The 25,873-nt window shown below is 43.0% G+C and overlaps 1 protein-coding gene across 1 annotated transcript in view; it reads right to left on the reverse strand.

Annotated features, from left to right (window-relative positions):
- The window catches only part of CLVS2 (clavesin 2), a 120,098-nt gene that overhangs the window by 4,171 nt on the left and 90,054 nt on the right, over nucleotides 1-25,873 (reverse strand). The window contains exons 3-4 of the mRNA XM_077487011.1: nucleotides 23,822-23,932; nucleotides 21,782-22,005 (exon numbers count right to left, since the gene is read on the reverse strand). Coding sequence (XP_077343137.1) covers nucleotides 21,782-22,005; nucleotides 23,822-23,932 — 335 coding nt within the window. The remainder of the gene's footprint in view (nucleotides 1-21,781; nucleotides 22,006-23,821; nucleotides 23,933-25,873) is intronic.

Consider the following 25,873-nt stretch of genomic DNA (forward strand, 5'->3'; position numbering starts at 1 on the left):
CTGCAGTTCTTTTCTCCCCTTCACTTCCGGGTCTCGCTGGCTTTGCTGAGGCACCGAGAGCCACTGGCTCCCAGTGCTATCAATCAAAGCCAATGACGAGGGCTCATGGCACCAAGTCCCACTGTCTGTGCCAATGGATGTAGAAGAGGGACTTTGGAGCGAGCACACACACACATGCCCCCATGGGAAGCAGCTTTCCATGGGGGCACTAGCCAGAGAGGAGGGGCCAGAATCACCGGCGGGGGCCTCGATAAGAGGAGGTTCTCGGCCGCTCTGTGTGATTCCATTGCACAGAGTAGGTAAGTATAAACATGTTTGTTATTTAAAAAAAAAAATCAAATTTACCTTTAGGCTTTGACAAAAAAAAAAACTGGAAGCTAAATGGTTTCTATGCAGAGCTCTGCCAGATTTTGCACTCTCCACTTTTAGCAACTCATAGTCACTGGTTCATAAGGGATTGTCATGCTATTTTCCGTAAAATACTGTTTTCACAGCCTTTCTCTGGTCCAACTTCCTGACTAAGCCCTAGTTTATACTGAATGTGACTTCAAAGTGGTGGGATTTGGTCTGATTTAAAAGTGATTTAAACGCGACTTCAGTACGACTTCAATGCCCTTCGGATCTGGTATGAATTTTGGAAGGAAACTCCATGCCATTTTTTTTTAATTTGGCATGGTGTTCCCCTTAAAATTCACATCAGACCCAAAGGCCCTGGTATAGATAGGGCAGGACCCCTAACTGTATTTTTCTCAAGTAATTGCTGGCAATTTAAGAAAGGGTAAAAAATAAAATGAAAAATGTCTCAAAGGCCTTTCTGATCTGGTATGGATTTGGGGCTGATGAAGGAGGCATAGTAAAGCTTCCAAAATGCATCCCGATTGGCTCACACAGTGTTTTGACTGACAGCTCCTCTCACTACTGCAGCTGGACACATCGTCTTTGGGCGGACATCCAATTTCTGGATATACCATCACGGCCACATGCAGCCTGGTGCCGGTCTCCCTGCACGGACTCCAGGTTCATCTTGCTCCCCACCACAGTCAGCTTTTTTCTCCACCAAGGACTATCACACAACTGTCAGCTCATTGCAATCCACTGCAGACTGTCATCCTCTCTCCCTTCCTCACCTGCCTGTGAGTTCCATTTGTTTTATATGGCATTTTACGTAAATTGTGCTACACTAAGCCGGTTTGGCTCTTTCTTCCCTTCCCTTCCTATTTTACAGATTGTGGATTTTCAGCCCACATATCAAAGCTTCCTTGCCAGTACCACATTGTCAGACATTTTCTACCAATATACATTTTTATTTCTATACCTCCAGTATCTTTCAATACTTCTTTTTTAAACCGGGTATATGACATTTTATGACTATAGGAAAAAAGTAATACATTAACTACTTTTGAAAACGCAACACTTTCAGTCTCAACTATTAAGACAGAGCCACAAAAATACATTAGGTGCAACTTCAGGGGTGATGTGGAAATCATATAAAACAAATGCAGTGCTCAATGGGACCAGCATGAATAACTTTGCAAATTAGTATGCTAAACAAAGTTAGTTTATTAGATGCACAATAAAAATAAAAAACACAACTGTCAAATGGTGATGGGATGATGAAAATATATAAAAGCAATATAAAAACCCATTTCCATTGTTGATGTACTGTGAAAAATGTTTACGATACAACAAAGGACTCCAGGTGACAAGGGGTTAACAGCAACGGTGTCTTCCAACTTTCAATCCTGAAGTGGGTAGCCAGATGTCCAGGGGAAGCCACCAGAAGGGAGAAGCGAGGGTCAGAATAGTAAAACCGGAGGCTTGTCACAGATGTCAGTCCCGCTGTAGCGTGGGAGGTGTGTTGTAGTGCTCACCACTGCTCACCGCTGGAGATGGGAATCAAACTAGGCGGCCATGCTAGCTGAGGCCGGGTGCCCTAAATGACACGAGGTGTGTTGTAGTTCTCACTGTTGGAGATGGGAATCAAACTACCTGGCCGTGTTAACTGAGGCCGGGCGCCCAAAGTTTGTGTCATTTAGGGCACCCAGCCTCAGCTAGCATGGCCGGCTAGTTTGATTCCCATCTCCAGCGGTGAGCAGTGGTGAGCACTACAACACATCTCCCACGCTACAGCGGGACTGACATCTGTGACAAGGTACCAATTTTACTATTCTCCCTTCTGGCTGCTTCCCCTGGACATCCAGCTACCCACTTCAGGATTGAAAGTTGGAACACACCGTTGATGTTAACCCCATGTCATCTGGAGTCCTTTGTGGCATCGTAAACATTTTTCACAGTACATCAACAATGGCAATGGTTTTTTGTACTGCTTTTATATATTTTCATCATCCCATCACCATTTGACAGTTGTGTTTTTTATTTTTATTGTGCATTTAATAAACTAACTTTGTTTAGCATACTAATTTTCAAAGTTATTCATGCTGGTCCCATAGAGAACTGAATTTATTTTATATGTTCTGCTGTCCACCACTTCCAGTGGTTGGCAGGTGCACTACATCTTCCATAATATGCACATTTTTTATGGATGACTGACAGCTCTAGTGCTCAAGGACCCTGTTGTTTTGTTTGCAATGTGGAAATCAAGTGAAATCGCACTGGTGTGAACAGAGTGGTTAAAGTGGAGTTCCACCAAGAAATGGAACTTCCGCCGATCTGGTCCCACGCTCCTCCAGTGTCCCATTTGGCACCTTTCAGGGGAAGGGGGGAGCAGATACCTGCCTAATACAGGTATTTGCTCCTACTTTTGGTGAAAGAGTGCTGCAGAATCCAGGCGAACAACGTCATGTCTGGCCCCTACCCCATGCTGTCTTTTGGGAGACACACAGGTCCCAGAAGACAGCAGGGACCATTCAGACGCACTGCGCAACTTGCACATGCACAGTAGGGAATCAGGCTCTGAAGCTGCAAAAGATGCTGGTGCCTGCACCAGGAGCCAAGGGATGGGTCGACTTCGGGTGAGGACATCGCGGGCGCCCTGGACAGGTACATGTCCTTATTTTAAAAGTCAGAAGCTGCAGTATTTGTAGCTTTTAATTTTTTTTTTTTTTTTCAGCAGAACTCTGCTTTAAGACAACAATGGACCAGCATAAAAGGGGGAAGTTGTCAACTCATAAAGGAAGTACCTAACTCCATGGCAGGACCACCAAATACTATTTAATGAAAGCTGTGTATTTAAGAAGAATGAAAACCTTTTTTACTACACTAACTTGTTACAGCTTATATTAGATATTACTGATTGCATTTACTGTAGTTCTACTTTAACATAATATCAACATTGCCAGTGGGCAGTCAATACATTTTTATCACATTGCATCTCTTACAGTGAACCATGTGTAAATCCATGTTTTCGCTCTTTTTTTTACACTCTCTGATTTCCTATTGATTGCTAAAAGCAAACAAGAAAATAGGATTTTATTGTACTCCCTTTAAAATGTTTTTCTTGTAGTATATTTAGAGATACAGGAATTTAGATACAGTTACATTATACCGCCCCCTTGGACACAAACAAGCAGAAAAAAAATCATCATCCAGCCTTCATATAAGCTCTCCTCTGACCAACATGCCCCAATTTTGTGCAAAAACAGTACCAATGGCAACAGCAAAAACTAGAGAATGTAAAGACATGTATGCCTCAATGTATTAAAAGAAAAATATTTTACGGTAAGTACAATACAATCCAATTTTTTTCCTTCTTATTTTTATCTTCCATTGAGGGACACAGCGATTCAGATACAGTTGCGATGTCCAGATACAGTCCAACTGAGGGATAGACAACATATACGGATGAATCATCAAGGGAACTAGAAACGCTCCACAACTCAGAATTACCTGAGGCAACAACATCTGAATCTGAGCAAATAAAATGAAACCCTCTGCAAGACAACGGAAGATGCAAATGACCAGGGGGAGGCCACAGCGGATCAACCATTACATGCACAAGACAAGGATAGAGGAGAGCACTGCTAGAAGGCAATGAAGGCTGAACCAGCAACATGTTATGAACCAAAAGCATGGTTAAGGAGGAACAAACCCACAAGAAGAAACACTGAGACAGCCCTAGAAGAACAGTTCCTTAATTGGAACCTTGAAAAATGACCAAGTTGTCACACATCATGGATCTACAGAATACAGAGAATACAAATTTCCAACAGGGAAAAGGCTTTCCAGCCAGACAACCCATCTTGCTAAAGAGATATGCAAGAAAGTGAGAATTGACACAGCAGAACAACTCATAAGGGTTTTAAAGATGCCCTTAAGCCAGCAGAAAAATCCAGGGTACAGTTGCACAAAGTCATCCAGACTCAACAGGAGAGGTGCCAAATAGTAATCCCAACAGGGCAGTTAGAGATAATGTATACCACAACACCAGACTGCAATCAAAAGAAAAGAAGATGAAAAAAAGGAAAAAAAAAACGTATCCACTTAACACATGAAGAACTCAGCAGGGCATGCCTAACCTTGAACATCGAACATGGGTTTAGGAATCATCTAACCTGCCTTGGTCCAGTGAATCATCCATAATCGGAGAAACAGGAAACTTAGCCTCACTGCCAAGAACATTCACCTGACTAAAGGTAGATCAGGGGATGGTATATGAGGAGCATTCCTTACAAGGTTTCTAAGCATCTACAGAACAAGGACCTAGGTCCAAAAAATCAGGTCCAACAAAATCCTTCAGACGCATCTTTTCCTCAACAGGGTGAAACTGCAGCAGGGCCTGAGAGTGTTTTACCTGCTGACAGTCCAAGGGAGTACAAAACCCTCCAGTGAAAGATACTGCAGAAGATGAAGAGCACCCAGATGTGCAAATCGCACCCCTCCAGAGCAGAGAGAGAACTTTCTGAATGGGGGTTTCCTCAACTCCTCACCACAGCTCTAACAGGGAAAAGGCAAGGAACACCTGGAATCAACCTATTTAGAGGGTTTTAGATACAAAGTCTTTCCAAACTGGGACCAGTAGCTACTTACTTTACAGACATCTGTAAAAACCAGAGCCATATTAAGAACATCATGGGCCTGGTGCTGAGGATTTTGGTGGGGCCTTTTATAAACAATAAATAAATAAAAATGCAAACTATTTTTTGTGATAACAAATTAAATTAAAGAGAGAGAGGGAGGATGAGAGAGAGAGAGAGAAAGAGAGAGAGAGAGAGAGAGACAAAGGGGGTGAAAGAGTGGTAAGGGAGGGAGGATGTGAGAGAAAGGGGGGGTGAGAGAGAGAGGATGGGAATGACATCAACGCAGCCTGGCCAAGGCAAGTGACCGAAGGCACAGAACCCAGAAGGAAGACCGGGTGAAGATGGAAGTGCCCGGGGCCCCGTCGGTTGATCACAGCACAGCACTGGAGGGCTCAGTCTGACAATTTAAGTGTACCCTAATGTGCTAATATGCTGTGCATACTTGTACATTATGGCATAACCTACCCCAGGGCCTCTAAAAAGTCATAATGTTAGAAAAGTTTACTACCGCTTTAATATGACGAGCCTCTCATGGGGCCCCCTACTGACCCTGTGGCCCTTGGGCAGTGCCTAAGTGCATAGTTGTCAACATTTCAAAAATATTTTCAGGGACGCTTTTCTTTACAAGTGCTATATTTATAGTAGCTGACATCCCCCGTGTTCCTCTATACATCACAATAGTAATTACAAAATGAAATAAGTACTAATAATGGGGCAGAACAAATATGAGGACTGTGAGGTTTCCTTTAGTTGAACTGACAAAAGTGCCCATTCTAGAGCTGGTAACATTGAGGATATTCAGTATAATTTTAAAGAGGCATAGGGGAGGAGTATGGATGGTATACAAGTGGGAAGTATGTGCAGGTGAGGGAGAGGAATGTGGAGGGTCTAACAGTGGGCACTATGTACACAAGAGGAGTGCAGAGGGTATGGCAGAAGGCACTTTGTACAGGAGAGGAGTGTGAAGGGTATGACAGTGGGCAGTATGCACAGCAGAGGAGTGTAGAGGGTATGACATTAGGCACTATGTATAAGAGAAGAGTGTGGAGGGTATGACAGTGAACAATATGTACAGGAGTGTGGAGGGCATGACATTGGGCACTATGTACAGGAGAGAAGTGTGGAGAGTAGGACAGTAAGCAGTAATTACAGGAGAAGATTGTGGAGGGAGGGTATGACGTGGGCACTATGTATAGGAGAGGAGTATGGAGGGTATGACAGTGAGTAGTATGTACAGGAGAGGAGTGTGGAGAGTATGACAGTGGGCGCTATGTATAGGAGAGAAGTGTTGGAGGTATGACAGTGGGCACTATGTATAGGAGAGAAGTATGGAGGGTATGACAGTGAGTAGTATGTACAGGAGAGGAGTGCGGAGGGTATGACAGTGGGTAGTATGTACAGGAGAGGAGTGCGGAGGGTATGACAGTGGGTGCTATGCATAGGAGAGAAGTGTTGGAGGTATGACAGTGGGCACTATGTATAGGAGAGGAGTATGGAGGGTATGACAGTGGGCAATATGTACAGGAGAGAAGTGTATGACAGTGGGCACTATTTACAAGAGAGGAGGAGTGTGTAGGATATGACAGTGGGCGTTATGTATAGGAGAGGAGTGTGTAGGATATGACAGTGAGCAGTATGTACAGGAGAGAAGTGTGGAGAGTATGACAGCGGGCACTATGTACAGGAGAGACGTGTAGAGAGTATGACAGTGGGCACTATGTATAGGAGAGAAGTGTAGAGAGTATGACAGCGGGCACTATGTATAGGAGAGAAGTGTGGAGAGTATGACAGTGGGCACTATGTATAGGAGAGGAGGATGAAGTAATCTGGGAAGGAAAAATGTAAAGGTTTGTGGAAGGATGTTTAGGGACTGTGTAGTGGTTAAGTGGGCCAGACATGGATTGAAATTACACCAATTAAGCAGAGACCAGCCATAGTTGATCTATGTATGGGCTAGCTGGTTTTACACAAGTCAACCTATTAACCAACTTGAGTACAACCAGCCTGTCAGGTTTTCCCCAAAACAATCAGTGCTGCCAGCTATAGTTAGCAACACTAATCATTGTATTGACTGGCAGAACACAATAACACTGCGGGAGTGATTTCCCCATTCACAGGTCAGTAGGTGAGAGGGTGTGTGGGGACAGGCTGGGGAGAGATACTAGTCAGTCCCTGGGTAGGCTCTGGTTAGTATCAGAGTCAGATACACACAGGTTCCATATGCCACGATTGTTAGAGCGAGAACAATAATTCTAGCACTAGACCTCCTCTGTAACTCTAAACATGTAACCTGTAAAAAATGTAAAGCAAAATCGTGCTAACTTTAGTGTTTTTTTTTATGAATGAAACAGTTTCTTTCCAAAAAAAAGTTTGAAAAATTGCTGCGCAAATATCGTATAACATAAAAAGTTGCAAAGACCACCAAGTCGAAAAAGATGACCCTCTTCGGACAAGATCTTCTGAGCATTCCACAATAGGGATGTCAGTGTGACGGACACGGTGTCAGACACCGGCCACCTTCACCAACTTGTGACAAATGGCTGACCAAACCATACCTTACTGTCACTTATACAATGACAATAACACAACAACCGTTCACAAAGATTTTCCAGCTCGCAGGACCACAATCTAAGTGCCAGCAGACTGAGAGTAATAGTCACTGGGTTTAATTAATTTCGGGATTAATCTGTTGCACTGATGCCAGTTATTTTATCATTAATATCAATGTTCATAATATCAGAAAATATAATTATGACTTTAAATAAATGTCTGTAATACACATTGTTACATCATTAGTGTCCTTTAAAGATACAGAATTCATGAAGTTCTGCGTTAGTGCATAAAATATAATTTTATGATTTTAAAATATTGTTTAACCAAAACAGGAAAAACAGTTCAAACAAAATATTTACAGAAAATATGAGTGAATTACTTGACAAAGTCCTGGGTCCTGTAAGTTTATTAGCAAAGTAAGATGAGTCTGTTTGCTTTCATAAATCTTGGCTGATGGTATTTGATGGAAACAGAGAGTTCCCGACTGCTGATGCATTCTCTCTTTACTGGTCCCTGAAGAGGGTGTTGACAGCAATGATCTGACCCATCAGAAAATCTGAGGAGTGACCAGGAAACTGGAAGGTTTTATGGTGTATATTAAAGACAGATGTAGATTGGTTAAATCAAAATGTTATCTTTTTCCTATGCTTTGTTTTGATGTTGGTCAATTTGGTTAATCAATATACTGATAAGGGATGTTTTGGGATACAACTAAAAAGTTATTATAGGACATGTGTTACAGCCATGTCTGGAAAGGTGTTACTGCTGCTAAAAAAAATTAATGGATGACTTATGAATTTCAAACAACATGACTTCCCTGTGTCTTCTCAAACAGTTTTTGGGGTGCCCAGTTCACATTATTATCACAGCCAGGAATGGGCACTAAGTAAAATACAAGACCCAATACTCTCAGAGGTATCAGGTGCCTCTGAAGGAAGCTGAGGAGCCAGAACATTAGGAAAAGGATCACCAAGACTGGTTCTATTTACCCTTGCAAAACAGGAAATCCATCTTGAAAGAGGGAATGCTGGGGGCTAGCCTGTACAACTAGGGGTTTAACAGAGCTCAAGAGCAGCGGATCCTTCTGAGGAAGGGAAGGACAGCTTGGGAATGGTACAGCTCTAAAGCTTGAGTCCTCAATTGGACTTGGGTCTCTGATGTGGAAAACTCAACTCAACAGAAGCTGTAACTATTTATGCAGGAGCACAAGTAAGAGTTCAAGCAAACACTCAAAGAGGTACAAGGGAAAATGGGTTAGTCTGTGGGCTAAAGCAGGCATCCTCTGCATGCAAGGGTCAGAGAGGTTTTTACGATGGAGTTCCGATGGAGTTCCGCTTAAACCATCTTGCGTACACACAATCACACCAAAGTTCAATCGTTAAGAACGCGGTGACGTACAACAAGGGACTAGAAAAAGGAAGTTCAACAACCAGTAGTCAATAGCCTCAGTCTTGTACTTGCTTCAGAGCATGCTTCATTTTTGGTCGGTCAGAACAGCATATAGATGAGCGGTTTTCCCAATAGGAATTGGTTCCATTGGAAATATTTAAAACATGTTCTCTTTCTAGGTCCATCAGAATTTTCGTAAAAAAAAAAAAGTCTGATGAGGCATACACCCAATCGCAATGTATGATGAAAAGCTACCGTCTGACTTCCGGTTCCAGCGCCGCATGGAGTAGCTGTCTCTCCTCGCAGCTCCCGCAAACCGCCCTCCAAACTGGCCTATAAATTCAGCGTTTTTTGCCCCAATTATCTCCAGCTGCGGGATGGACCGGTTCGTCGAAAAAACCGGGCCGCGATCGTACGAGGCCCCGGCTTCGGCCTACATGGACTCGGCCTGTGCGGCCCAGCTCGCGGAGATGGCGCCAGCGATGGAGGTAGGAGAACAGCCAACATCACAGCCTACTCTGAGAGACACACTACCTCAGCAGCCCCAGCCCCCCCCCCCACCTCCATCTGCCCCTGAAACAGCTCATTTTGTGCAGCAGCCTCACATACCTCCACCAGCACAGGATCACCACACTGAACTCCTGGCTCAGGCTGTAGCTGCTCTCCTCTCCCCTATGATTGCTGCATCAGTGGAGAAGGCTGTCAGCTCAGGCATGCAGAAGATTCAAGCCCAGCTAGGGGAACATGCATCTAGATTAAATGAAGCAGAACACCGTATCTCAACTATTGAGGAAGAACTCTACCAGACACAATCTCTGGAACATGCCCAAGACAGAACGAACAAATATATACTAGAAAAACTCGATGACCTCGAAAATAGGTCCAGGAGGAGCAGCCTGCGATTTGTAGGAATACCCGAATCGCTTCACCAATCTGCTTTGACAGAACTCTGTGCCCGTCGCATCCCTGAAGCACTGGGTCTGGGAGGCCCATGCACCGTGGAACGTGCACACCGCGTGGGAAACTTCAACTCTGAATGCAAATCCCCGCGCCCGATAATAGCCAAGTACCTCAATTACTCAGACAAAGCCACCATACTGCAGCAATACCGACAGTCCAGATCCCTGCAGATAGACGGAGTCAAAATTTAGATTTTTGCCGACTACTCGGTGGAGGTCTCCAAGAAACGCAAGGCTTTCCAGCATATCTGCGCAGAACTCCACCAGCGACAACTCAAGTTCACACTGGCATTCCCGGCCACTCTGCGGATCAAAACACCCTCCGGTGAGCAACTTTCCTTTCAAGACCCAGATGAGGCATCATCCTTCTTGAAATTGTCACGCTCGGGCTCTCACCTCAGCCCCACACCCAAACCCCCCCCCCCAATCAACCGAGCCCTGGATCAAAGGAGTCCACGGAAAGACTCCCCCAAGCGCTTCAGGGCCTCAGGTCCAACACAGCACGGCTTGACCGTACGTTGAGGGGGCGAAGATGCCACCGTTGTCTCAATGCACAATCTCTTCTTCTTTGCGGCCATGTATGGCCACCCTTCCTACCTGGGTAAGGTGAACTGAATTTGGACTTTCCCTCCTGGACCGTCCACACCTCTCAGGTAATATCCGTTACCAGTTAAACGGTTATGGGGATACCTTTGCCTGCATCCCGATCTTTATCTTTTTTTGGTATTTTCTGCTTTTTTTTTTTTTCTTCCATGTTCGGTAGCTCTATGGCTATGTTGCCTAGTATGGTACTATATGTTCAATGACTTTTGAAGGTTTTGTCTTTTCATGCACATGCTCATGTCTTCTTCCCCTGGGTATCTCTGTGCAGACCTGTTCACATGCTCTGATCTCCCGCCTGCACTGCTGTTATTCCCTATCCCCTCTCCGAGGGGCGGAACCCCTTACAATAGATACGGGGCTGGTTATGGGAGCTGGTCTTCAGAGTGATCCCCATGCGGAAAAAAGCGAAGTTGGTTAATATTTATGTTTACCTCTGCATGTTCTACCTTTGGTTACCATTCCAGTCCTTCCCCTCCCCCTCTTTTCCTCTCCTTCTCCTCACTGAGCCTACTACCAGTGTAAATTTACCTACCACCCCCCCTCTTAGGGCCCTACAGGCATGCTCCAGTGTAGATCACGGCTACCTACTATTCCCAAGCGCCCACACCCTAATAGCTCTACTACTTGTACACCATACTCCCGTTATAATCTTACCATGCTGCAGATAGTCTCATGGAGTGTGAAGGGCCTTCGTTCCCCCTTTAAAAGAATGAAGGTCCTTCGTCATCTTAAGCGGCTCAAGGCAGATATAGCATTACTTCCGGAGACCCACCTCTCCTCACCCGACTTCGTTCGGATGAAGAAACTCTGTGTTGGAACGGTGGTGGGCTCAGAGGCCCTAGGCCGTAAAGCAGGAGTCCTTATCCTCATTCACAAACATCTCCCATGTAAAATCCTATCTACGGACACGGATACACAGGGCAGACTGCTCTATATTTGTGTCCTCATAGGGACAAGGGAAATAGTAATATCCAACATTTATGCCCCTAACAGCCCCACTAAACAGTTCTTCAACACGCTAACCACTTGGCTCCTGCGCCATCCTCAACTTCCTCAGGTCGTTGGGGGGATTTTAACTCCGTGATTCACCCGCTAGATGACAAATCCCCACCACGGCGACTTATCCCACCCCGACTCCCACCAACGCCACAATGCTAGCAGAGACAATGGAATCCCTTTGTGTCCATGACGTATGGCGGTTGCATCACCTGACCGATAGTGAATTCTCCTTCTACTCACAACCACACAATGTTTTCACCAGGATCGATTACATATTCTGCTCACACGATTTACTCCCCTTAATCCCAGAAGCGGAGATTCACGATATTGCTATCTCCGATCATGCTCCCATTTCCGTGTCTCTAGAGACCCCTGACATCCACCCAAATCCCAAAATCTGGCGTTTCCCCTCCTTCCTCCAACACAACGTGGATTTCCAAACCTACATCGCAAAAGAATGGCGGCTTTACACACAAATGAATGCGGACCACGCTGATAACCCAAATCTGTTATGGGATGCAGGGAAAGCTTTCCTTCGGGGACGCATTATTTCTTATGCATCTTCCTTCAAAAAAAACGCACACCTCAACTACAACACCTCCAGTTCCAGACTTAAAGAGGGATTCCACCTAAAAAAAAAATATTAAAAGCCAGCAGCTATAAATACTACAGCTGCTGACTTTTAATAAATGGACACTCACCTGTCCCGGGTTCCAGCGATGCCGGCAGCCGAGGCCGATCGATCGCTCGGCTCTCGGCTGCTGCCATCACCATTCTAGGTGAGGGAATCAGGAAGTGAAGCGAATCGGCTTCACTTCCCGGTTCCCTACTGCGCATGCGCGAGTCTCGCAGCACAATAGGAATTGTCCGCGCTGTCACTGGGACCCGTGTGTGTCCCAGCAGACAGCGCGGCAGGACAGGAAATGACATAGACTCCCACGGGAGTCTATGCTCGGAAGTGGGTGTAAATACCTGTCTTTGACAGGTATCTCCAGCCCCCTCCCCCCTGTAAGGTGCCAATTGTGACACCAAAGGGGGGGAGGGTTCCGATCAGCAGAAGTTCCACTTTAGGGTGGAACCCCGCTTTAATCAGGCTCAACGAGCACTCTACACCCATGACTCACATGAAAACCGGACTGCTTGGCAAATAGCCAAACAGTCGTTTGACACCTGGGCTGACACCCTGGAATCAATCAAGAGAGCACACTTTGATGCCACTCTCCACAAATTGCAAGTGACCCTACCGCCCGACTATCATCCCCGCTATCCGGGAGCCGGATGGCTCTATTACGACTACGCAAAAAGGCAAAAGTTCGGCCATGCTGCGCTATTATTCGGCACTGTATGCTGCCGACCCCATCGACAAGCAAATGGCACACGACTTCCTAGACAAAGTGACACTGACCCAAATATCCTCCTCACAACTAGACTCTCTTAATGCCCCATCTCTCTTGCGGAAATAACCAACATGATCCGTAATCTAGCCTCCTCTAAAGCACCCGGCCCAGATGGTCTAACAGGCGAATTCTACAAATCCCTAAACTCGCTCCTAGCACCCACACTTGAAAATGTTTACCAACACGTATGGTTAGGTGGCCCCTATCTACCCACGGGCAACCAGGCAATAGTTAAACTACTAGAAAAGAAGGGGAAGGATCCTAAAGAACCTGGCTCATACAGGCCCATCTCACTCCTAAATGTCGATGTCAAAATTCTTTCCAAAATAGTAGCCACGAGACTAGGTAACATCATCCCTTCTCTGATCCATCCTGCCCAATCAGGCTTTCTGAAGGGCAGAACGGCAACGATCAACATCAGAAAGGTGATGATGGTACTAGAACACGCCAGATGCAACCCAAATGGGGACTTTGCTATTATTACTCTTGATGCCGAAAAGGCTTTTGAAAACGTGAGTTTTGAATGGCTTTCCATGGTTCTGAGTAGAATGGGATTCACTGGCTCCTTTCTCCATCTCATAAATTCCATGTACACCTCACCGGCAGCTAGATTAGTTGCAGCCGGCCTCCTTTCCAACGAGTTTCGTTTACATAAAGGCACGAGACAGGGCTGCCCTCTATCCCCTCTCCTCTTCACTTTAGCTCTGGAACCACTTTCCAGATATTTGCTAACAGTGGCCCCGATCCATGGCATAAAAATAGGGGAGCAGGAATTGAAGACGTCTCTTTTTGCAGACGACGTCCTCATCTTCTCCGCCAATCCTTCCGCAGACATGCCCACGATAAAATACACCTTTGATCAATTCAGAAAATGTTCTGGATTACGCATAAACTACTCAAAAAGCGAGATATTGCCCCTTGGTCCCCTCCCACCTCCGGCTTGGGCTCAAAAATCCATCTTCACGATAGCAAAGTCGCATATTACCTACCTAGGAATCAAGATAGGGAAACTCCCTTCCTCTCTTTACCATCTGAACTACCCCCCCCCCCCTTTGCCAAAATTACCCTGGAACTAGAAAACTGGATGGATCTGCCCCTCTCGCTCCTGGGAAGATGCCACTTAGTAAAAATGGTCAGTTTTGCATGCCTGCTGTACCCTCTCCAAACGATACCTTTACTTATCAGACACAAATATACCAAAACTTTGAACTCTGCAATATCAAAATTTCTATGGCGAAACAAACGACCACGCATAGCCTTTTCAAAACTCCATCTTCCCAGGACCGAAGGTGGTATTAGTCTTCCAAACCTTAGATTGTACAACCTAGCTTGTCTGTGAGCCTGGATTGGATAACCCAAAAATCCCAATGTTCCAACTATCAGCTGGAAACTGCAATGGTCCACCCCTACTCCCTTACAGCCTTTCTTCACTGCAAATGGAAATCTCTACCAACACCGCATCAGCATAATCTTTTGTTGAGAGACACCGCTATTGCCTGGAGGGAGGTAAGGAAAAGTCTCCTTTTATTTCCAAATTCCTCCCGATACAAGGAAACCCGAGTTTCTCCCCGGGTCTGGAACACCAGCCCTATCATCTGTGGCGCCAAAAGGGTCTCGATACCTTCTTCTCCCTGTGTGATCCTGAATCTGGTCGGGTAGCACCATTCAGTTCTCTAGCCACCAAATTTTCTCTCCCAGATGCTTCTGCTTTCCACTATGGTCAATGTATTAGTTTTCTTCAAAAAACCTGCAGGAACGAATCCACGAGATTTACATCATCATTCCTTGAGACACTCATACAAAAGGGCTCCTGCAAAATCTCAGACATCTATAAACCTCTACTTTTAAAAACAACTCCCTCTCTGGCTTCATCCTCAGTGTCAAATTGGGCAAAAGACTTTCCAGATGAAGACATAGTGGACAAGATCCTGCAAGGCCTCAACTCTGTATACAACTTGGTTCCCAATGAATCTTGGAGGGAAACCCAGCTGAAAATTGCTCACAATGCACATATTCCCTTTCTCCCAGCCTCCCAACTACGTTCAGCCTCACCCTCATTGTGCCCATTGTGCCATCAACCTAAGCCTTCTCTCACGCACCACTACTGGACTTGAACCTTTATCTCTGCTTTTTGGGACCAAATCCTGGCATTTATATTTCAGATTACATTGCTAAAGCTTCCCAAAGACCCGCTACTCCTTATCTTCAGGCACTGGGACCCTACTTTGCTTCCTTGGTCCACCGTTCCCAGCCCACCAGGCAAGGACTGGGCCTTGATCTGCCTCCTGCTAGCAAGAAGGGCCGTACTAGCCAATTGGACGTCTGCATCCAAACCCTACATCTCCCAGGTTAAAAGAGATCTCTTGCAGCTTCTATTTCGTGACAAACTCAACGCCAATCTGGCCCACCAGAAAGCCTCACAGCGCTTCCACAACAGATGGGACCTTTTTATTGTGGCGCAGCTTACTCCTCAAGAACGAGCGCACCTCAATAAACGTACCTTTGTCTACAATGGACCTTGCCGAACATGACCCTCTCTACTACTGGATAACTACCTACAATAGAACAACAGAATTGGGCTCCCCCCCCCCCTTCACAGCTTTCCTTTTGAATTGTAACATAACTTGTTCTCCTTCCGAGGTTAGTTTAGTGCCTTATTATTAGCAGATCCATCCAGTCACGGCTTCCTCATGTTCCTCTGTTTTGTTAGGGAGAGGGATACTCTACATTTTCGATTTAAGATACTTGTGCTTATACACCAATGCGTGACCTACCTTGATATTTTATCTGACTTGTACATTATACGAAATACCCTTTGTACTTGCTGATTATGTCACTCTGTAATGCACTCTTTTTCAATAAAATTTTATAAAAAAAAAAAAAAAAAGCTGCCGTCTGACTTTTTCTGTCGGATATTCCGCTCGTGTGTACGCGGCATTATGGGCCAAGCGGGAATCAGGCTCTAAGAGCCTGTGAGTACCTGCAGCTGAAGTGAATGAAGGAAAGCAATTGGACTCCTCCAACTCCTTTGTAGACCTATTGTGTTGAGGCAAGAGCACACTTTGCTCTTTACAGCTGTAGGATCCCTAACAGATCCAAGGCCTGATCAGCAGGCTGATACCGCAGATGCAGGATTGAAAGCACTGCATTGATTAGGTTTGATACAACCCTTCACAAGCCTGAAGTGATGGCATCGAACCCTGTTGCTTCAAAAACAGTCCCCTTAGAGAGAGACTACTGGGATCTGAATCAGAGATGGTAACAGGGGTCACAGATCAGGCAGGATCCAGAGACTTGGAAGGGTCAGAAGGGCTCTGCATGCTCAGGATCTGGATCCTCTACAGGCTGGCTCTGGATCCTCTGCAGGCTAAATGCTCCAGATGAGTACAGCCAGCTATGTTTGGAATGGGCATTCAGGTCTCTGTGGACCAGACAGGTCAGCTCACTGTAGATAAGCAGTGGAACAGACAGGAAACCAGAGATCCATGTGGTGCTTCAGGAGCAGTGGTGGGATTCCTCCAGGATGAATGGTGGGAAAAGAGCACGTATTGCTCCACCCAAAGCAAACTAAGTGAGGCCATAAATTTGAAAAGTTGCCAAATGGTGCAGAATGTCAAGAAGATTCCAGTGCTTCAGCCCAACCAGACTCACAAAGTAAGTCTTTAGAGATAGGGTCACACCTGGGGCTTTGCCATGGCTCTAGTCCTTAGTGTCACGGTACTACTACAGTGAGCCCACAGGCGAGCAGGTGACACGGGATCACCCAGGGTGTGGAGTCTAAGGGCCAGCCAGTATTCTGCCAGGGAACCCCCTCACAAGGGTTTGGGCTTAGCTGCGTACTGACCCCATGTCACGGCCCCTGGGTTCACCCTGCTCACTAGGGGAGTATCAGAAGACACTGTCAGACAAGAATTGATGGATGGATGATGCAAAGGAGAGCCAGATAGTGAGCCAAGGTTAGCGCGGGCAGCAGACAACGTAATCAGGACAAGCCGATTTGGTACACAAGAAATCAGTTCACGAGAGGTCAGGTTAACCTCCCTGGCGGTATGATTCAGTCTGGAATAAGGTGCTGAAAGCGGTACAATTATTTTGCATGGAAATCTGGCTTTTATTTTGTAGTCCTGTAATTCTTAGGAATAACGCTCTGAAATCTCTTCAAACCAGAGTCTAGCGGACATCCCGGGTATGATAAAGTTTATAATATAATAAAGAATAATAAAAATTATTCAATAATGTAATCAAATCCAAAAAAAACTGAAAAAGGGACATGTTTTGGTTGCTATGGACAATCTCCAAATTCCAGGCAGTAAAAAACAGTATTTATAATATAAAAGTGCATGCAGGGCACTGCACAGACCACTAGGGACAAAGGGGGTGTGTATTTTTTAATACAGCACTGTAATCTGTAAGATTACAGTGCTGTGTGTGTTTTGTGTGTTTTTACTTTTTTGAATTTGCCGCCGTTCTCCGCTCCCGTGCGCCGTAACGCCGCAGGGAACGGAGCTCGGCGGCATTCGGCACTGTGAATCGAGCGGAGGACAGCTCGATCACACAGCGCAGCGGACATCGCTGGATCCAGGGGACAAGGTGAGTAACTCTCCCTGTGTCCTCCCCTGCATCGAGCGATGCGATCCCGAGTCTGGCTCGGGGTTACCGCTTATGTAATTAAAATCCCAACCCCAGCCAGACTTCCCGCTTCCCGCTAGGAAGGTTAAAGCAGGTTACACGAAGGGAGCTCAGAAACAATCCCAAGCAACCAGAAGCTGGTCTGGAAGGAATTAAAATATAGAAACACATGGGGGGCTGGACAGGAAGTAGCAGAAAGGAATGACATATTTAAGCAACAGATGGAGCCAGTGCCACCCAAAGCTACAGAGCGCAGCAGAGCTGAACATAAACTAGTGGAACAAGAGGTGCTAGCTAACTAGTGGAACAAGAAGTGCTAGCCGACCTACAGCAGTAAAAGTAAGACACAGATCAGCTCCGTAGTTGATCTGTGACACTTCGTCTTTTTTTTAGACTTACTACTGTTTATCTGCACATCTCTATCGTTCTCTCCTCTATCTGACACCACTTTTCTCCAGTAGTTTCCCTACATTAGAGTGGTAGTAAAGTCTCTTTTTTTACTTGTACATACATGTAAGCCTATAATAAGGTTTTCCTGTAGGTACAATGAATATCTCCTAAACTTGTACTGTTAAGGAGATATATTTACACTGCATGCAGCAGGTGACATCACTCGTACATGTGCTCTGAAGGGACAGCATACCCGTGCCATCTCTTCAGAGCTTTGTGCTGCGGCTGTGACTCCAGTGTGCATGCACAGTAGTGACATTGCGGCTTGGCCAATTAGATGGCTAGAGCACTCGGATAACTATTAATATACTAGATAGATAGATTCACTACTGACTTCTACTAATACTCCTATTTTATGATAAAGATTACTATCTTTCTTTCTTAGTTCTAGATATATTTTTTTAGTTTTCTTTCCATGTTAACGCTAAAGAAGGGGAAGTCCTTTTTTCCAAAATACATTGGCTGTGCATGATGTTCTTATCAAATAAATATTCTACAGTACATTCTGCTACCAGCTCAGTTTGTTACTAGTCCAGTCTGCTACAGTTCTGTATTCGGCACATTCCTACCAGTACAGCTTGCTGCCAGTTATGTTTCCAGTACAATTCAGCTGTCAGTCCTGCTACCAGCACTACCTAGCAGGTAAGTATCTGTTGGGTGTCCTAAGGGTAAAGATAAGTGGTCAACATCCATGTTCCATGTCAGCTTGAGACAAGGGTCAATTCTCATTGGCCATGACACAGAACACAGTATAACTCAACTTTATCCAAAGACATGCTGGTAGGTTAATTGGTTTCTGTCCAAAATTGTCCCTAGTATATGAATGGGGACCTTGGATTGTGGGCTCCTTGAGGGTAGGGACTGATGTGAGTGTGCAATGTACAGGGATAGGGACAGGGATAGGGACAATTGTAGACACTCACTCAGGTTGAACTGGATTGACTGGTGTCTTTATTCAACCTTACTAACTATGAAACTATGTAACTAACTATGTATCTAAATTCCTGTGTCCCCTAATAGACAATAAAGAAACACATCTGTCTTCCTCTGAACCTCCAAAACTATGGGGTTGATTTACTAAAGGCGAGTAGAATGTGCACTTTGCAAAGTGCAGTTGCACTCTGCAAGTGCAGTTGCTCCAAAGCTTAGTAAAGGAGGTAAAGCTTCACTTTGCAAAGAATATCCAATCACATGCAAAGTAAATAAAAAAAACAGCATTTTGCTTGCACATGATTGGATGATGGAAGTCAGCAGAGCTTTTGCCCATTTACTAAGCTCCAGAGCAAATGCACTTTGCAAAGTGCACAGTCTATTTGCCTTTAGTAAATCAACCCCTAATTGGAACTTTTTAAATGGTCCAGCTCATACTGGACCTTCCTCATACATTCAGTTATTGCAGATCGACACAGGTTAGGATAGGGGCATAAACTAACAGTAAAATGTGCAACCTGTTCAAAATGTTATCTCAAGATTTCTGGTCATGGACCTGTACAGTATCAGAAAAACTGTAGTCCGTCATATAATCCCCTTTTCAGCCACACTTTTCCACTTTCCATCACATGTGCAGATTATTATGAGGTAATGAAAGTAGTATTTCCCAATGAAACTATCTATTTCTTTCTAACAGAGTGACATTAAGTTGCTGATATTGATTTATAATACTTGTCTTTTAGCAGTGAAAGAAGCAAGAGTGAGCTCTAATTCACAGATGGAAGAGGCCAAAACAGTATCATCATCTGCATGTGCAGCAATGTCACTTCTTACCCCACTTCCATCATTTTTTTATATAGATATTTCATATCTTGAATTTTAATTTTTTTAGCCTAACCCTTCTCAGTTTATGGTTGAACTTTGAATGGGCAGCTTCGAATGAATCTCTCAGGATAGACATATGTAAGCTGCCATTGCTATCTTGTATTTAAAGTTGAATGATCACTGCTATTGAAGACAGTGAGTAGGTCCTGAAGCCAAATATATGGATAACATCAATCCTGGCTCCTCTACTTTCAAAAGTCAGTTGGCACTGGCAGATCTCTTGTTCCTTTTATAACAGGCTCCTTTTAACTTGTATTCTTATTTCATGTTGTGTTATAACTGTCAAAGATGGACACACAATATAAATAATTAAAAAACACAAAAGACGTATTGTCTCTTGAAAGCTGTCAACTAATCAGAGTGTGGAATAATGGTGTTTGAGAAATGGCTGTGTTGTCATTTTTAGTTACATTGGTTGACAAAAAAAAATAAAAAATAATGAGACCAGCTAGAAAGTGGAAGCATTGCATAGAAAACCAAGTCAATGGTGCAATGTGAGAATTTATAGCAGTTAGATTACTTTTTATATTTTACTTTTCTGTTTTAAAGTGAGCCTAGCATCATTTATATATTTTTGTGAAGTACATGCAAGCTAAGTAATGTGTCAAAGTTCAGGTGTTTATTACCTCTCACAGAGATCACGGTATTCCCCCTGGCAATGTCTGCATCAGTTTTTCCTTCCAGAAGGACTGTGCCATCTTTGTCCAGGCTTCATTCAGGATTGTATCTGTTTTTTAATACATAAAGTCCAATGAGAGCACCAAACACATGTCCAAAAGTCCAAGGTTTTTAATGAAAAAATTAATGAAAACGATTTTATCATTCATTTTTATCATTCAAAACCATGAACTCTTTGACATTCATTTGGTACTGACATCGAACTGTATTTACTGTATGTGGATTCTCAATTCTAGGTTATGTCCCTGTTTTAAGGGGTGTTTGTGTTTTGTGCACTGCTGTCGAACCAAAACCAATGTGCCCAGTGACATTTTCAGTAACCCATAGAAAATCTAAATCCAGTGCTCTTTGTTCCTGTGTTTAGACATCTATTTTATGGACTGGCACATGGGGGGTTGATTTACTAACACTAGAGAGTGCAAAATCGTATGCAGTTCTGCATAGAAACCAATCAGCTTCCATTTTTTTTTTTGTCAAAGCTTAATTGAACAAGCTGAAGTTAGAAGCTTATTGGCTATCATGCACAGCTGCACCAGATTTTGCCCTCTCCAGTTTTAGTAAATTAACCCCACTGGGTCAAATATAACACAATCATGTATATCTTGGTTGAACTGGCTGGACTTGTGTCTTTTTGCAACCTGACTAACTATGTGACTATCTTATGAAGTTATTTACTATGTTCACACATGCCAGATACAGATCACCACCCGGTACTGTCTCCCACCTTGTGATTTTCTAAAAATGACAGTTATTGATTATATATTATCGTTGAGGCCTTGTCACTGATTTAGAAACCTAGAGGCGCACTGAAATTCTGTTCCTTTCCTCTGAATGGTGTCTCAGGAGCTTCCCCATCCATGCTTTCTTTTAGGGCATCAACCCTAAATGCACGTATTGTTTACTTGTGTGGGAGGACTTTTTCCCATCTCTTTGTTGAGTTTTTCAAAAGTATGTCACTGGTTGCTGTGAAATATGACTTACTCTGATGACACATATATGTTATATAGCGTAATTGCTTCCATTCTATTGACTATGTCATTTTTATTTAGCATTATCATTGAAACAAAAAAAAAAAAAAAGAATTAATAAAATGACAGTTTTGCAGCCTGATCACTGGAGGACAGAAGAATGAGAAAATGATCCCTCTGCCTACAGTCTGATAACATTATTTGAGCCTAGGTAAAGTCACTGAATGGAGCTCAGGGACTACATTTTATAAGTAAAAGCTCATTTTAAAGATCAAAATTGTAACTGTATATTGTGATATCAGGAATTTATCAATACAGGCATGTTCATTTACCCAAAGGTCCACCTTACATTTATTTTAACATACCTCTTCATGTTTTTAGGAGATAAATCTTTTTCCACTTCCACTTTTGTTGGCATAGTATATGAGTCCACATTATAATCAGTTTCATCATCATACTCGTGATCCAAAAGTGTTCTTGCCCATGTTCCCATGTCATAAGGGGGCAACATTCCTCCAAACTCAGAAGGTAGGATCTCTGGGTGGATCAGCTGATGTAAACTGTTGAGATTATTACCATGTAAAAATATCTGTAAAAAAAGGCATTATTTAGAAGTTTGTAACTGGTGTTCAGGAGGATCTAAAGGACAAATGTAAATACCTCAGTTTCAGAGCATCAGGAAAGAATTTAAAAAAACAAAACAACAAAGTGATATTTTTTTTCTCAAGTGAATACTTTCCATAGGCCAAGATATTAACCCCAAAAAATAATCAACAAAGTATTCTGAATAAAATGATACCTTAGCAATATTAATATTTTTTTAACGTGAAACAATAAAAATGCTAAATTCCTTTAAATTACATTCTTTGATGATGCCGAGAAACTGCCTGTGAAATGAGACATCTGTACTTTGTATACAACCTACTACAGCACAACTGACATTTACAAAGAAAAGAAAATGGTGTTTAAATTGTTGGTAAATACTTGTCCCCAGTGCTCTGTTTTGCTTGTAAGCCTGAGATTCCCTTCTTATATACCAGAGCTGTATCCTAGATGAGGGTCTGGTATATATGTTAAAAGGGGCCCAAACCCCAAAAAAAGAAAATGGAAGCTTTCTTTAACATAGGGGATCCCCAGATATTCATCTCCAATACGTTGATAAGTAAGAGGTACACGTGCTGTTTTTTAATGAACATCAGGGTCTCAATTTGTTTAAAAATTAACTTTGGAATGAGATGCTACATTTACAGAAGCAAGAAATTAGGTGCAGTGAATATAGATAGTTGTCCACCTTACCTAATACAGGCTAATGGTTCAAACATAGGTGTTGGATTTTTCCTGCTGATTACACTGTAGTAAGCGCACATGTACAGAGCTGAACCACAGAAAAAAATCATAGAATTTCACAATTCCCTCAACACACAAAGTGTTCTCCTCCTGAGCCATTGTCTGTTCCTGGCGGGGGGTTGCTCGGGGAAGAAATCCCTGCCAGGAAAGGACAGTGATAATTGTAAGCGACTCCAGCAGGCTGGTTGTACCCAAGTTGATCAATCGATCAACTTTGTATATTCAGCCAGCCTATTAACAGTTCAAATCTCGGTTGGTTCCTGCTGAACTGGGTGAGATACGAACCATGTATGGTAGGCCTAAATAAGCTTGTCCTGAGTTATAAAATGAATAATCTCCGCCAGGCCCTGTTTTGGCCATTGATTATCAAATACAGGAATACCCCACTTTTAAGTATGCAATGGGGTTTATTTACTAAAGCTGGAAAGTGCAAAATCAGGCCCAATCCTGCATAGAAACCAATGAGCTTTCAGGTTTTATTACAAAAGCTTAATTGAACAAGCTGGGGTTAGAAACTGATTGGTTTCTATGCAGAATTGAGTCTGATTTTACAATTTCCAGCTTTAGTAAATAAACCCCATTGTGTACTTAAAGTGGAGTATGCCTGTAAAGCACTCGTATCACTTTTGCACTTACTAGGACAATGCACATAGTCGCCATAGATCCAAGCTGCTTGTTAAGAGAGAATTGTGTTTGCAATGCTTTGTTTCACATCTAGGGTATAAAACTAAAGATTCATCAAAGGCTCACTATCTCTGAAAATACTGTTGCCCAATAACTCATGGTTAAATTGCATTCCATTGTTGATATATGCACACTGTCATAACAATAGCTATGCAAGCTACGATGTCCTCTTTCATGATTTCGCAAATCTAAGTTATTTTTCTGCTGCTCTCATCTAAAGCATCTCTAAACATGAAAAACCACAATATCAGCCATGCTTACACACTATATTAAGTAGCGATATTGTAAGGTTATGGCAAAAAAAAGTATGTTTAATGCAGCATACACACGTTATCATAATATCAGGCTACGTTATTGTGATATAATAACGTTACCCTCTTTCTTGTCTTTTCCTTTAGGAAGGGCCGAATAACTGTGTATAAGGCATGAATATACCATGGCTGATTGACAAAATGGATCCCTCCAAATCGAGCTGGAAAACTATCCTGAAACAAAAAATGAAATAAAATGTATTTACTGTATGTGAATAAACAAGTCAAAAGCATGATGTTTTCAACATGAATTTGCTTCAAATTGGGATTTAGGTGGGCAACATATTATCATTAAATAAAGCTATTTAACTGAGTCCTTAAAAGAGAGGGACAGTGAGGTCATCTAGACAACTTATCTAGACACCTTATCGGTGTAGTGATATTCCTACACTGGTCACTTGCTAGGCTATGGGAATGTCGGTGACCATGCATTATTGCTTATTCGACTCAAAGAAGTGAGATTACTGACCTCCCTGGCTATGGTGAGTATTGTGGGTGCTCAAAACCTTTTATACTACTCCATTTGGGCTCTCAACCTACAGCTTATGCACCTTGGTGATAGATTGAACTAAAAAGAAGGCACATGCTGTATCAAGATCTCACAGAAACATGTGGAGAACACACTGGCTGATGACAAATGAGTAGACCGCCCAATCAAAGATGGATGAGGATCTTCTACTAAGAGACCCGAACAACAGTGAAGAAAGATTACATGTCTAGTGTCAATGGAGTTGTTCTGAGAATATCAAGGATAAAACCAGAAACTGTACTCCTTGTACATATTTATATGTAAGAAGTATTTGCCTTTGAACAACCTAGAAAAGGATCCACAAATCTACCATACAGTAAATGAAAATGTGGTTTTATGTATAATTTACTCTTGCCTTTGGGTTCCCCTTGAGCGTGCTGTGTGCAGCCTGTAAATACATTGCTATTTTTGTCTTATCTAGCTCACTTCATCTGCCCTTTGTTGCTAAATAACTGGCAATGAGTGTGAACAAACTGAAATGTGTAATTAAAGGCATCTTTCCATAAATATATATTTAAACAGCAATTAAGAGGCAAACATTGGCTTAAGCAATAAAAAGTGTCCTGTGTGAAAAATTAAGACATTTTAGTTTATTCAAATTTTAAAACAGACATAATACTTTTGGATAACAAGACATTGTGGCACTCAATCACACATATTTTAGAAAAGCTGCAGCCCCATAATGCATCAATAAAACCACTTACCAACAAGGAAAGGAGGGAAATTGGATGTTTCAATAAAAATAAAAAATAAAAACTGTTAAAAACAGCAGCAGATAAGTAAAAGGAAAAGAACTGCGCTAGGAATACAAAAACAAAAAAAAATCGAATTAAAAAATGGATGAACCAGTCCAAAAGCAGCAATTAAATGTGGGATATAACATAAAACATAATGGGAAGGAGAATAATGTGCACTAATTACAGTCCATAAACCAAATTTGCAGGGCATAAGATGTTTCCATGATGACATTGATATTGACTCACAGGCAGATGACCATAATCTCCGTAGCTTTGTAAGAAATGTTAAAAAAATTGGTCCAAAAAGAAACAAAAATGGACCATAGCATGATACTGCATTCAATAAGGGACACCCCAGTTATTGGTCCACAGACAAGTGCACAGCCACCTCACAGAAAACACACTTACCAGATAACAAACCAATTGGACAAGTGGCTTTAGCCCAGCCCAGGCCTTTGCTTTACAGGAGATTGCAGAGATGCTGTTTGCAAGATGATAATAACTCACAGGCAAATATCGTAATCTCTGTAGCTCCATAAGCAATGTATCAACAATTGGCCCAAAAAGAGATAAAATAGACCATAACGTGATACTGTCTATATTTTCGTTTATTGGGTCAAATTTTAAAAGTTGCACTTACATTTGTAGAGATTTAAAAACACATAAAATTAAGAAGCCAGCCGGCTACAATTCATGCTCCCGTCCTCCTCGACAAGATGGCGTGGTGACATCAGCAGATAAGTACTTCTCGAAAGAAGTCAACCTGGGTACCCATTCCTTAAGGGAAAAATGTGCACCGAACGAAGGCATTGAAAACCTCCTAAAAAATGCTGGTTGTTTGGTAGTTAT

The sequence above is a fragment of the Lithobates pipiens genome, unplaced genomic scaffold (assembly GCF_037356315.1).
Source record: "Lithobates pipiens isolate NorthernLeopardFrog02 unplaced genomic scaffold, aLitPip1_a1.2 Scaffold_18, whole genome shotgun sequence".
NCBI lineage: Eukaryota > Metazoa > Chordata > Amphibia > Anura > Ranidae > Lithobates > Lithobates pipiens.